The sequence below is a fragment of the Artemia sp. Qi Xiang Cuo genome, chromosome 17, assembly GCF_049724085.1.
Source record: "Artemia sp. Qi Xiang Cuo chromosome 17, ASM4972408v1, whole genome shotgun sequence".
Classification (NCBI taxonomy): domain Eukaryota; kingdom Metazoa; phylum Arthropoda; class Branchiopoda; order Anostraca; family Artemiidae; genus Artemia; species Artemia sp. Qi Xiang Cuo.
Window position 1 is genome coordinate 58,959,027 of NC_142810.1, and position 14,882 is coordinate 58,973,908.

At 36.6% G+C, this 14,882-nt stretch overlaps 1 protein-coding gene across 2 annotated transcripts in view; it reads right to left on the reverse strand.

The window, feature by feature from the left end:
* Positions 1-14,882, reverse strand: part of LOC148942413 (putative flavin-containing monoamine oxidase A) — an 82,336-nt gene that overhangs the window by 43,784 nt on the left and 23,670 nt on the right. The window contains exon 1 of one of the 2 annotated variants that reach the window (XM_089103746.1): positions 3,982-4,210. The exons of the other annotated variant lie outside the window; for it this stretch is intronic. Coding sequence (XP_088959872.1) covers positions 3,982-4,093 — 112 coding nt within the window. The 5' untranslated portion in view covers positions 4,094-4,210. Of the gene's footprint in view, positions 1-3,981; positions 4,211-14,882 lie in introns of those variants that run through there. 2 annotated transcript variants of the gene reach the window in all.

Sequence of the window (14,882 nt, forward strand, 5' to 3'; positions counted from 1 at the left end):
AAAGGTACAAAATTAAAAATTTTTTTTTTTTTAATTTACTGATTTTAATGAAAATTACATAAAGAACTATTGCTTTAAATGATTTCATTTATTACTCTCAGAGAGTTTACTAAAATAATCAGCCTATCGCATTTTCCAATTCTTCGTTATCCCAATCCCAAAATATGTAATATATTTATTTTATTATCCTATTTTATTTTATAGACTTTCAGTAAATTTTAATTTACAATTAAATGATGTTGGTAGTGACTGGAGTGGAGCAGCTTGGATGTGTCTATATTTTTATTTCAGGGCTCTGCGTATTCCTCCCCCCACAAAATCCTCCCTACGGAAAACTCCCACCTTGGAAAATTCCCCCGCAAAACATCCCTCCCTGGAAAATTCACAACATAAAACTCTCTCATTTGTGAAATTGAGCAGCCAAAGGGAAACAAGAATGAAGAAAAGAAGGGATTCTGGAATATTCTAGTTATATACCAAAATAAAACAGCAAGTGATCTAAATGAAAATCACACCATGATATTCAATTGTGGTAGTTTCTATTGTGGTAGTTTCCACAGTGGTAGTTTCTAAAAACTCTACTGTGGCAGTTTCAAGCTCCTATCAATAAAAATGTGGAATTTTGTATTTTTTCCCAGAAGAAAGACCACGGATACGTTTTTTTTCCATGGGTGTTCGTACCGAACCGAAGATCCAAGAAGATTGAGAGAGGGCTTATTTGAACAAAAATTGAAAGTTCTATAACCCTTTAAAAGTGACCGAAAAGATTGTGACGTGGGAAATTGGTGTTTTCTGCTTTTTTTGGTACCAAACTACGATGGAAGACGAAATTGCTATCGTTTAAAATTTCTGAGATTTTAAAAGTGTGGCCAATTGATTTTAAAAGTGTCGAAAAACTATATGTTGAACTTTCCAGTTGCGGAGGAAGTAATGCCACAGGGTTGCGCATTCGTTCCTGAAAAGTCAGGTAGTTCATACAAGTCACAGAAGAAATATATATAACCAACAGTAGCGAAAAGTCCTATGCCCTACAATAAAGATTTTTGAAACCCATTAACCTAAGCCACTCTTCATGACTCCTCCCTCACACACGCGCAATTACAAATACTATGATCCGATGGAAAGTCAACACAGTAAATGTAATATACCGTATCGAAAAGTCCTACACTCTCCATTGAAAATTTTTGACAAAGATCTAAAACCACAAAAGCTTCGTGACCCCACCTTCGCGCACGCGCAATGACAAATGTTTCTGACGGAAAACCAAGTAGCAACTGTTACTATGGCTCTGACGGTCCGCCAACTTGCATAATTACGCGCTATGAAATGTGTCATGTTTGGAGAAACATTTCGCTACTGTATATTACCTTTACTGTGGAAAGCCAATCTGACGGTTTTGGAACTTTATCGAACTAGCACGCTGTGATGTTGTATCATTTTTGGAGTAAAGGTACTTCGGATGGGAATACCTTCTAATGTAGACCCAGTTGACGATACCCGATTCTTTCTTTGTGAACAGGGATTGTTGACTTTCGAAAACTTTCTTTGCTCTCTTGATCTATTGCTTGCTTATTTGGAACGAGGAGCTCTATCAATTTTAAATTTGTTGGCTTCTGACTTAGGCTGTTGACAAAGAAGAGTCCTGTGAACCCCCGCTTGACATTACAGGCCTAGGGTTTGATCCAAGCTCGAAAAAATCTATTCCAGCGTGGATCATCTGTGACTAGCTGAGGCTGCCTCTCCATAACCGTGTACTAAGGACCTATCCAAGATCGATAAGGACGAGACCTGGCATTTGAAACGTCGACAACTACAGTCGCACTGGCGTCAATCGGGATGGCAAAAATGTGTTTGTCAAAGTCTGTAGGGGAAATTTCGTTTTTCATTTTTTTTTTTTTTTATTGAAGTACCCCAAGAGCCATTTTTCAATGAAAATACCAAAAAACGCGTTTTTCAACAACCACTACCCCCCCCCCCCCCCAATTGACGTCATTACAAGTGAGTCAGAAATATTTCTGGAAGATGTCTGCTTCTAAAAATTCTAACACAAAAGGGACCTCTTGACAACCCTCATACCCCGTTGTGTATGCTTTGGGTCAACTATCATCAATATTCCAGTTTAGACTTGAGTAAACATCTTTGAAGGCTAGACTTGTGTTTTCTTTTATTACCTCTCACACTAAACTGAAAAGAGAAATAATTTGATCGAAAAAAAAATATGTAAAATAATCTTGAGCATAATTGGCTCATTTCCCAAGCTTGCAGATTATTTAACCACAAAGACACCAACAAGTCACGACAAGGGAGTGACCTGTTCACTTCCCATCCCCTGTACCATCTAAATTTCATAAAGGGTCAGCATTTATAATATTAGGAAAAACATTTGAGAATATTATTCGAACCCCTCCCCCCAGAAAATAGCTTAAGGCTGTCCTAAAAAATACTAGTGATTTTGCTCGTTTTAAGGAATTCTCAGTTATCCATAACTATTGGAGGATACCTAGTCAGGAATTATCTTTCCCTTGAATTAGATACGAACTGAATTGGGCATTCTTGAAACTGATCTGCTGTGGTTTAGGGGAAAATAATGAGAATAAGTAATATTTTGAGACGTGATAGCATAAGCGCACACAGTCCCCTCTTTTATGGGAAGGCCACCAGATTTTCTCAGAGGAAATTCAGACGCACGGCAAATTTTAAGGCTCGAATATCAGGCTCTCGCGTGTTTTAAAAATTTCGCTAAGCAAGCATAAGATTTCCATAAAAACCTAGCTTCTTATGACATCCAGGGATTAAGTGTATTCATAACTGGCATACCTCATTAACTTCTCATGGGTCTGCGGAGGAGATATTCATTAAGAATAATCCCCAAGCAACACCAGCCCCAATTGTCAATAAAAGAGTCAAGGTTCATGAATGATACCTGTTTTCGCTTGAAGTTAACGTCATACTTGCATTAAACGTTAACGTCATACATATAATGTTACGTCATACATATAACGTCATAGAGTAGCTGAAAACTGAAAAAGCAAAGAATTGTTAGGAAAGGTTGCATCAACAATAATTTGTTCCCCACTACTGCCTGCTAATACTATACCTTTTTATTTCTTGCCAAATTCAGTTTAAAAATAGGTAAAATGCTATTCCAAGCTTCAATATTTATTAATTTTAACAAATTATGCCTTAAAACTTTGCTCTGATATGTCCATCATAATTTTTAAGCTTGAAAGTCGAAAATTGCTTAACCCGATCGATTACGAACGATATACATAATTTGCACTGTTGTGCGTAATTTTGATTTTATCGACAAGGGTGACTGCACCGCTGCTTGGACATAAGCAAACCAACAAACTGTTAGCAGCAAAGACTGAAATTTTCAGCTGTGGTTTCTTTTGAAGAAAACAGTAAGCTACTGTGAAACCCAAAATGAAACCCACGAAATAACGACATCAACTTGCTCCATCGTTTTGGCCTCCAGGTAAAAACACATAGCCTACGGCGCTTTCAGTAATAGTTTACGAGAACTTAAGAAAGTTTAAGAGAGAAAATAGGGTTTAACTTAAATCAAGCAGAGACAAGCGTACTAAAAACAAAAACAACAACTAAACATTAATTAATAAAAAAAAAATCCGAATATTTTGACTCCACATACGGGAGCCTTTTACAACGGAAAAGAAAATAAAGAAAGAAAAAAATGTATAAAACAAAAATAAGTTAAATCTTTGAAAGAAAAAGACAAAAACTTAAATTCTTAAATTCTCTTAGTCTCTCTTAAATTCTCGTAAGTGGAAAAGCAGTGTGGTCTTAGAAATTATCTCAGTAATAGTTCAGTTTTTTAGTGTGGGCACACGTACGCTGGGAGACTAAACGCATCCTCCTATAGGAGGATGGCAGTAGTTAGGATAAAACTATAGGAGGATAACTCAATTTTGATATTCTCAAACTCAGGAGAGACACACAAGAACAAAAAAAAAAACCAACCGTTTGCTTCAATAACAACAATTTTCAACTGTGGTTCCTTCTGTAGAAGACGGTAACCCGCCATTAAACCAGATACACCAGCACCAACAATAACAACATCAACTTGATCCATTATTTTGGCTTCAAGGTGCTGTAGCTGAGGAATGACGTAATCTGCGACGCTTTAAGTAATAGTTTAGTTTCCTAGTGCGCGTAAACGCAAGTTTCATCAGAATCCCTTTTAGGGGCAAACTCAGGAACCAACTAATTGTAGTGAGGATTGAAACGCGGTTATATAGCACCGTTTGAAAAATAAAACAGATTGCCGCTCTTATCTGGTGATGAAAGACTGAAACGCAAACAAACAAACAGACGAGAAAAACAGTCTTTGTTTTGGCCATGTTTTACAATCTTGGTTATGTAAGTTGACAAAATGAGATTAGTTTCAGATCAAATCGTCACGGTCCTAATATGTGTTTTTTGCACCACATGCATTGTTTTTGACACCTTTTTGGAAATTTTTCTCTGCATCTGATAAAAGGCAAGTCGGATCGCTGTTCTTTAGGTTCTCCAAATATTTTCTTAGTATCCCCATTTGTACTCGATAATAGTTACATTTCCCGACGGTACGGTGTTTTTGAACTTTTTCAGAAAATTGACGAACTGTCACATAGATTTTCTGACTGCTGCAACAGAATGGTCGAGTTTTCACTGACATGCCTTCTGTCAAATGCCTATTGTCGCTAGTTGTGAAATCTTATATGGAATGTGGAGAAGAGAGCGGGAGTGAGTGAGGAGAGTCGTATAGGCCGTGCCGGCCGGCCTATAGGCCAATAACTGCAGGGAACGGGTAGCACAAGTACCCGTACTTCCCACAACCCATCAGAATTAAGTAGTTTTATAGGGAGAACCCATTGTTAGCTGACTGGTAGACATCTTTATTTCCAGGGGTTTGCTTACAGAAGATGATGAAGGATTGCTGACTATCTGATGATACTTTTGTGGTGTCAAAGGGGTAAAAGGACTAATTTGGTAGTCCATATACCCTTATACAAATTTTAAAACTGGAATTGTTTGCTGAATGAGTGTTTAAAAATTAAAGTTGTCAAGAATTGTGCATAATTTTTGTCTGTGTTCTTTTGTTTTTCTTTTTCTTATACTCCTATTCAGAGCATTTTTGTATACGTACAGAGGGTAACACTAAATCATTATTGTTATTAATATTGTATCTGACACATTCACACTTCAGAGTTAAATTCCAACATAGGGTACTAAGCTGTTTTCAAATAAAGGATCAGGAAGGCAATGCATCTTCAATCACACTTCATTATCTACACTACTCTACTGATTCTCCCTTTGAGAACAGCTTAGCAAACGGTTTTTGGTAAATGTGTCAGAGTTGTGAAGATGCAACCTGTAACCGTGACACAGACGAAATGCTGAAACTATGCTTTGTCTATTAGATCATAAAATGACCTGTTTTAAAATATAGAACCAGGGGTTTTATTGGGGATGAGGGCCTTCCAGCCTGGCTTGTAATTAGTTTTATTTTTAAACTTCATAGATAGACTAAGAATAGCCGTTTTAGAATGAATTTGCTGTTTAAAAATTGTCTTGTGCTTTTCAACAGTCCCAATTAAATGTTTAGAATCGACAATCTAGTCCTTGCCTTGCAACCTGGGGCTTCAAAATCATTTTCTCAGTCAATTACAATTCACCTGTCCAATATTTTTGAAGCCCAGTCCGAGCTTTCTAAGCTTCCAAGTGTATTCACGGAAGTCGTCAAAATTATTGCTATGAATTTTATTCTTCCACTGACCACCGTGAGAGAAGTTATTCCGTTCATCCCCAATAAGAATGTAAAACTTACTTAAGCAGCTTTCAGACTGCTTACGTAATTTTCTATGTTAAGTGGTTAAGCTATGTTACATTAAGTATATATTCGTGTCATTTAAATTTATGCAAAAATTCATAAAACTATCACAATCATCGTCTAAAACCATTACCATCATCATAGGAAAACTATTCAAAAATAAAAAATGTGGAATTGAGACAGAAATTCAAGCTCTGGCTAAGCGAGGAACGCTTTCTAGGAAACGTTTATTAATTTATTTACAAGTTTATTAATTGCTTATCCAGAAATTCCATTTTGTTGCTGCTCTCTTGACTTTCTGTAACGTAATATAAGCTTATGCAACGTCAAAAAGCTTATGTAAAAAGCTTACATAAGCTTTTGTAAAAGCTTATGCAACTTAAAATTCTACGTAGAGCTCGGGCCACCTTGGGAATCTCTCCGTTAAGTCTTAAGTTATGCTAGTGTGAAAAGTTCTACGGTGTAGTATGAAAGAACTATTAGGCATGGCCTAAGGTAACGAAAGGCTTAACAGTCTAGTTGTTATCAAACAGTTCGTGGTAACGAACTGTAAGTAAGGAGCGACCCGGCTCAATGGTAACCGAAACTCTAAAAAACGGGATTTTGATACTAATAGATACATCAAAAGAATCAGATTTTAATTCTGATTTCAAATATATAAGTTTCATTAAGTTTAATCTTACCCATCAAAAGTTATGTGCCTGAGAAAATTTGGCTGATTTTTGAAAAAAGGGGGAAAGACCCCTCAAAAGTTACAGAACCTTAATGAAAATCACACCATCATATTCAGCGTATCAGAGAACCCTACTGTAGAGTTTTCAAGCTCCTATCTACAAAAATGTGGAATTTTCCATTTTTTGCCAGAAGAAAGATCACGGATGCGTGTTTATTTGGTTGTTTGTTTGTTTTTTTTTTTTTTTTTTTTTTTTTACCAGGGGTGATCGTATAGCCCCCTTTGGACGATAAACTAGTGGGGGGGCGAATTGGAAAGGCCAATAAAAGTTATATTGCCATTTTTAATTTAACAAAAAAAATGGACGGCAACTAGGCCCCCTCCCACGCTCATTTTTTTCTCAAGGTCACCCGATCAAAATTTTGAGATAGCCATTTTGTTCAGCATGGTCGAAAATATGATAAAAATGTCTTTTAGGATGACTTGATCCCCCAAAGGCCCCAGGGGGAGGGCTGAATTTTATTAAATTTACTCATTTTTAAAATATAGTATTGGTTATTGGTAAGTATACAGACTTTTTAAGAGATTTTTTATGGTATGGGTGGGACGGTGAGGGTCGGGGGCTATATGGAAGGCTCTTTCCATGAAGGAAGTTTGCAGGGGGGAAGGGGCATTGCTATGAAGGGGGCGCCGGATTTCCCAGCATTATTAAAGAAAAAGATCAGGAATTAAATAAAAAAAAACAAGTTTTTCAACTGATCAACTGATTGTGATTAAGAGGTCATTTTTAAAGAACTGGAAAAAAAATTCGAACTATAGTTTAAAGAGCAGGGTATTGACTACGGGGCGAACCCCCTAATATACGTGTTAAAAATTTATGAATATAGAAGTTCGTTACGTAAGTTAATTCTAAGTTACGTATATTTATTACTAATAAAAACGTTCGTAAATAAAATTAAACAAGTTTCGAGAAAGCCATTTAACCAAATATAATATGCAAATTTTGTTTTAATTATTCATGTACGGTGAGCCAAAATCAAAACCTGCATTAATTCAAAAACGTTCAAAAATTAAATAAAAAAAACAAGTTTTTTTAACTGAAAGTAAGGAACGACGTTAAAACTTAAAACGAACAGAAATTATTCCGTATATGAAGGGGGCTGTCCCCTCCTCAACGCCTCGCTCTTTACGCTAAAGTTTGACTTTCTCACAACTCTATTTTTTTAAACAATAAAAAAAATTTTGCGTAAAGAGCGAGGCGTTGAGGAGGGGACAGCCCCCTTCATATACGGAATATTTTCTGTTCGTTTTAAGTTTTAACGTCGTTCCTTACTTTCAGTTAAAAAAACTTGTTTTTTTTATTTAATTTCTTATAATAGAGAGGAGGGGAACCGCCACGAAGAAAACAAGGCTTTAGACCAATTTTCTGCACTAGAGAAGAGATATTATTGCAAGCAATAAAGAAGAGGAGTGGAATTCCCAAGAATAAAACAAGGCTATAGACCAATTTGCTACATTAGAGAAGAGGAAGAATTTTTCGAGGGGAGCTAGACACGGTACTAACAGAATAAAAAAGGGATTGAAGGGCTGAGAGTGTATTAGATGAGGCTTTGGAATATGGTGGTTGCAAAATTAGAGATAAAATGAGTAGAAGTGACCCTAAAGCCCCCACGCGACACCCCTGCTGCCACCTACAACTTTTTTTAACACCATATATTGGCATAGAACCCCGTGGTTTATGGTTTTTTGTCAATGAGAATGAAAAAACAGGAATTTTTTCACATTTATGTATGTTTTCTTGGATGGTTATGTGTGTTGGTCGATTTATTTGATGTTTTTCATGGATGTTTAATGGTTTTTGTCAGTGAGAATTCGAAAAACAGGAACATTGTCACATTTATGGATGTCAACAGCAATTCATGTCTGTTTTATGGTTTTCTCAGTGAGAATGAAAAAACAGGAATTTTCTCACATGGAAAAACATGAATTTTCTCACATTTATGGTTGTTTTCTTGGATGGTTATGTGTGTTGTTCGATTTATTTGATGTTTTTCTCGGATGTCAACATCAAATTATGGATGTTTTATGGTTTTTGTCAGTGAGAATTTGAAAAACAGGAACTTTCTCACATTTTTGTCGGTTTTCATGGATGGTTATGTGTGTTGTTCGATTTATTTGATGTTTTTCATGTCTGTTTTATGGATGATCCAGAAATAGTATTTGATGTTGTTGTTCAAGCCAAATGTTATGGGTTTCCCGGAAACAGTTAGATCACATGTTTCCTTCTCAGCCAATCAGAGGGCTTGTTTACATAGTAGCGGCGGTGTGAATATAAGGAAGGGGTTTTTTTGCTATAGTTTTATTAGTCTGTGAATAGAATTCAAAGGAGTGAGAAGAAGAAGAACAGTTTGACTTTACTCATTTGGTTATATATTTGTGTTGACGATGGCGATGAGTGGAATGTTTACCCTATTAGAAGTTGATAGTGGAGTTGATGATAATAGTACAAGAGCACCAAACATTGCGGTGGAAATCACGAAAGGTTCACGGCTTTGTCTGGAATGGGATGTAGTATATGCAAGATATGTGATATCCTTGAGCAAATTTAAAATGGAGGATCAATTATGTTTCGCCGCTAAAGTTGATATAGCACATGTGAATAGACTTTAATGTGCTTTAAGTGCATTGGTGAAACATATTGAAGACAATAAAGAGTATCGCTGATTGTACATGCTCTATATTATTGATGTTGTTGTTGTTGTAATTATTCAATAAAATTGTTTCGAAATTGAAAATGTTCTCTTTCTTTTCTGGTTAGGGATAACGAATCAGGGTCAGTCTAGAGTCAGCAGTCGGAGTGAAAGGACTGAAAAATGAATAAATTTGAGAAAGAGAGAAATAGATCAAATCTAGTGTTTATAGAAGAACATTTTGATTTTGGATGATGATTTTCTCGAGTTATCTCTTAAACGCAGGATATTCTCTTGTCAGGGAACACTTGACCATATAATTAGGAGTGATTCTCCTCCATTAGACTATTGTATGAAACATTTAAAATGTGATTCAAATGCTTATAGTCAATTTATTGATATATTAATTGGAACAAAGCAGAATCATATTGTGGATATACTTTTGAAAACATTGCCAATGGATTCAATGTAGATGGCCCCCCCCCATCATTCGAAAGAGGTAACGTCACAGAGCTACTCCTATCTCCCACCATGTCCCTCTCATTGAATTTATCGAACGAAGAGGATCAGTCTCGTTTTAGCAGTGAGTGAGTTGACATCGGAAACCGAAAAATGTTCTATATATGTCCATTGTGCATGTACACTCTTGGCAGTTGGACTCAATGTGAGAATTGTATAATTATTGATGTCTATATTGAAAAGTGTAAATTATGTAATTCCTGTAAATTACATAGAGGCTATGCAGTACAAATTAAAGGATGTAATTCATGTCTTGAGGAGGTGTTTGACTCACACCCTAGAGGACACCGGTGCTCCGATTGTCACTAGGATAAATATGATCAGTGGGAGAAGACTTACCCTGCTATGATTGGAAAGAATCCCAAACGTGATTTCAGTTTATTTATACGAGATTTGTATCGTCGTGGATTTAAATTATTCTATGAAGAAGAATATGGTCTACGATTCAACTGTTGGGGTAACAAGACAATTTGGTTTCTACGTCATCGTTGTGATGACACTACCTACTATGACTATAAACCAAGTTATTTTTTTTTGGCAGTTACCGAATGTGATTCACCACTTGAAAAAATTGTATGTGATATTGCATCAAATAGACAGATTGAAACTCTTGAATTTAATAATATGAATGCAAATAGTATCATTGACTATACAAAGAGATATGACAAGAGTGGAGTTACATTGTACTGTAGAAAATGTGACCCTGACTTTGCAGTCAATCAAGATCAATATACAGTGAATCCAAATGATTTATCGGCATTAGTGGTTCACGACAGTTGCCTATACGGCCGCGGGAATCCTTCCCGCGTTCGCCCAGGGGGGGGGGGGGGGGGGTCCCGCCCACGGCCGGCCGGCCTTCGGCCCCCCGGCCCCCGGGGTGGGGGGATCCCACACCTTTAAATTCACCGTAATGTGTTCAACTGTGCTACTAGCAATTTCCAAGTGTGTTTTCTGTTTTTTACAAGTGTTTTCTGTGTTTTTTTGTTGTTGTCGTTGCAGAGAAAAGTGTTGTTTTTTTTTGTTCAGAAATGTGTTTAAGTTTACAATAAGTTTATTAAAAGATGTTTTAAATAAAATTGGTGTACCGAAAAGTGTTTTTTTTTAAGAAAATAATTTCTGATGATGGAAAAAAGTGTTTTTTTTTATTGAAGTGTTATAATTGCCGAGCAGTTCATGTTTAACAAATAGAGTTTTCATGTTGACCATCGGAGAAATTTTGTCAACTGCTCTTGTTGAACAAGCTTTATTATTTTTATCGTTGTGCAGGTCATGTTGACTGCAAATATTTGTTTTCATATAGTGTCGAAATAAATGCTGCCATGAAATATTGTTTTTTTTATTGTTGTTGTTCTTGAATAGATATATACTGTGGGGAATTACTACTTAGTCATAGGGAACGTATGATTTACAGTTAGTTGTAGTCCGACTGTTGTCCCCAGCAGCAGCAGCAGCATGTATCAATTTAAATCACCATTCAGATCGCTTCTGTGCGGCCCGTCAATGTCGGAGAAAACAACAATTTTAGCTAAAATAATTCAAAATTGCGATATAATATTTTTGGAGAAGCCAAAAAAAATCTACTATTGCTATAGTATTTGGCAGGAATCCTATGATAAAATAAAAGCTATTGACACAACAATACCAATACAATTCATACGAGTACTTGATGTTTTCAATAGTATTGAATCGAACTCGTGGTTGATTATTGATGATTTGGCTGAATCCATCGAACAGTTCTCACAGGAAAGGCTACAATTGTTCACTGTTCGCGCCCATCATGAACACATTTCCGTTACTCTGGTTCTACACAATCTGTTTCATCAGAGCAAATGTATGCAAGACCTTGCTTTGAATTGCAACGTCTATATTATCTATCGAGTCGTTCGGGTTTACAGCTTGCTCATAACACTCAAAAAGGAGATATACCCCCGCGCCCCGAAATTTCTGCTGTAAGCGTACACTAAGGCGACTAGAAAGCCCAACGGGTATATTTTGCTGGATCTTAATCAGAGCACACCCGAGGATCTTCGTGTAGTCACCGACTTATTCAACGATGAAATTACAGTATATCTTCCGGTGAACAGTAGAAAAGGCTATTAGTCGCCATTATGACATTGAAGAAACTACACGAACAACAGCATCTGTTTACCGTTTTAAGCACTTCAAAACCATTGCTTATGAAGGCTATACTCAAACATGGGGTTGACAATGATTTCATTAATCTAATATCTGAACTTTTTTTAAATTTAACTGAGGGCAATGTTCAACTGCCAGAAGGTGTTATAAAACAGACAACGCAACATCGGTCCACTGTCCGCACGTGGGCTTTTAAAAAAATGGTTAAAAAATTTAAACGAACACGGCTCCTTCAGGCAGGCGGTAGCTTTTTCACACTTTTACTGCCAATAATTGCAGGACTTGTAAACAGTTTTCTCTAGTGAGAGAATGGCAAAACCATATAAATTGACACCATTTGAACTTGTCCTCTCGCCCATCGAACATTTTGAAGACATCTAAGCAAATTCACTAACGATGAGAATATTGCCGATGACAAAAAACTGCTTTTACTTCAAGATGCATTGCGACGTGTGGACAAACATAAACCATAGACCCCCTGTCGTCACTGATCCCTCTAAACAGGAAACATCTCCTCAAGATTCTGCAGCAGCATCAAAGGAGAAGGAATTGAATTCGATTGTATTGAAAATTGGAAACCTATTGCCACTCACCTATCGAGAACAGAGTAAAAGAGTATTATCTTATCTCATGCTGGAAACTGGCGATCAAGTTCAAGTCGATAGCACAGGGAAACGAATTATAATTCAGGGAAAAAGTTATAATCTAGTTGATTTAATTTGTGATATGGTAACGAATCGTAAAGGACTCTTATCCTTTGACGATAATCTATACACATTTCTGTGTGTATCAAACTTTCCCAAAAGTCTTATTGGCAATAAGCAAATTCTAAAGAAACTAAGAGAATATAGTCCTCCTCCAACACCATTTGAAAAAGAAAAGATTCAATATTTGAAGATACTATCAGCACCAGTGATTTTACAACACCTGTGGCTGCTAGTCAAAAGCGAAGACGAATTGATTCACCCGCCAGTGTGCAAAAGGGGAGTGGACATTACACTACGTGTCTACGTTCAACCTGGATGAAGTTCTGAAAAGTGTCTATGAAAATATTGGCGAGGTGGGAAGTTTAAGTTATCCCGAAACGCTTTCCAAGGCTGTCTCGGGCACCACATTAAAAAAGCAAAAGAGTATCTAGAAAATGAATCGAGTTACACACTGCATCGAAATCGCAGGCGTCGCAGTAAACAATATCGACAAACTAAAGCCTTTTCCCCTCTGCATATAATGCAAATGGATCTTTTAACTCTAGACGCACTTCAACAGCGTCACAATGCGCCCTACAAATATATTCTGGTGGCAATAAGTGTCTTTAGTCGCTATACATATACCAGTCCACTACGGTCAAAGAGAGGTATTGAAGTTGCTATGGGCACTGAAAGTACTCTAGAACAGGATTCATATAGAAAAATTCAATCGGATCGTGGCAGTGAATTTGTTAATCCCCATGTGCAAAAGGTTCTTTTGAAATATAATACAATACTTTATCATAGTCACAGCCCGATAAAGGCTGCATTGGCTGAACGATTAATAAGAACGATTCGTCTATTAATTTCAAGATATTTCACACTGAAAAATACATCGGCTTTTATTCATGATTTAGATAAAATCATGCGGATATATAATCAACGATCTCATCGATCTCCGTCCAAATCTCGCCCTCGGGATGTTCACTATAGTGAGAATACATTTGATGTTTTTCTAAAGCAATATTCCAATTGTGAAAAAGAGAAAAAAAAGAAGAAATTCAATGTTGGTGATACTGTTCGAATTAATAGAACCAGCAATATTTTTGAAAAAGGGAATTATTTATGGAGCACTGAACTTTTTAAAGTTTCCAAAGTCCTGGACACCAAACCCAGGACCTATCGACTGCGAGACACCAAAAATGATGAGATTCTCGGCGGTTTTTATGAATATGAACTGCAAAAAGTTAGAAACACTAGTGAAATTTATCAAATTGAAAAGATATTAAAGAGTCGTACACGTCATGGCAAGAGACAGTTGCTTGTTCGCTGGCTAGGATACAACTCAGATTTTGATTCTTGGGTCAGTGCTGAAGATATTGACAATGCCCAATGATTTCTATGTGACTTTCATCTCCAATGTTTCTGATCCTCTCTACAATGACTTGAATAGAACAAGTGATTTTTGGACGAAACTCTCCCCCACCATCAAATTCGACGACAACGGAAAGTATGAAGTGGCTCTTGTCGACTGTATTCTCAAAAATACCTACGACATCCTGAGAAAGGATCGTAAATATGAAATAAAAATTAGACCCTATGATTGGCCGCCGCCACCAACAGGTGATCAAGAACAAATTCAAAAAATCAATTGGATGGATTATCCATATATTGAATTACCATACGAGGAACTCACCTGTATGAATGATTTATGTCGTTCTATTAATAAAAGAATTTCCGCTCGTAAAAAGGGAGCTTTTCATTTCAACTATTCAAAGGAGGAGGGCAAGATCTACTTTTAGAGCAAGATTAGTTCACCTATTGCCAGTGAAAAGGTTATTCTCAATGATAATCTAAAGGATGTTCTTGGCTTTAAGCTCAATATAATCAATGGTAAAAGTGCCGGAAACACTAATTTCATTTTTGCTGACTACCCGCCTGCCTTCACCACAGACACCGGTATATTTATCTACGCTTCATTAGTGGAAACATTTCGGGTTTGTAATTCAAATGTTACCCTCCTACGAGTTCTTGAACGAAAAACTAATCAATAACATATTCACCACTACAATATAAAGCATCTTCAGTATATTCCCGTAAACACTTGCTATTTGGAACTCTGTTAGTTAACACTAAGAACCGAATTGGATGATCCCACAGCAATTTCAAAAGGTTTCGCTGTGATTACATGCCATTTTCGACCAATCTTTCAAAAGTAAGATGTCTAATAAAAAGTGGTATTCACTTGTCCTGATATTGACTGCTATGTTAATATTCTTGACCCAAGAAAACAGGGCAATGGAATAGACTACTACAAAGGTCGCTCGTCAATGTCTGGCTACGGT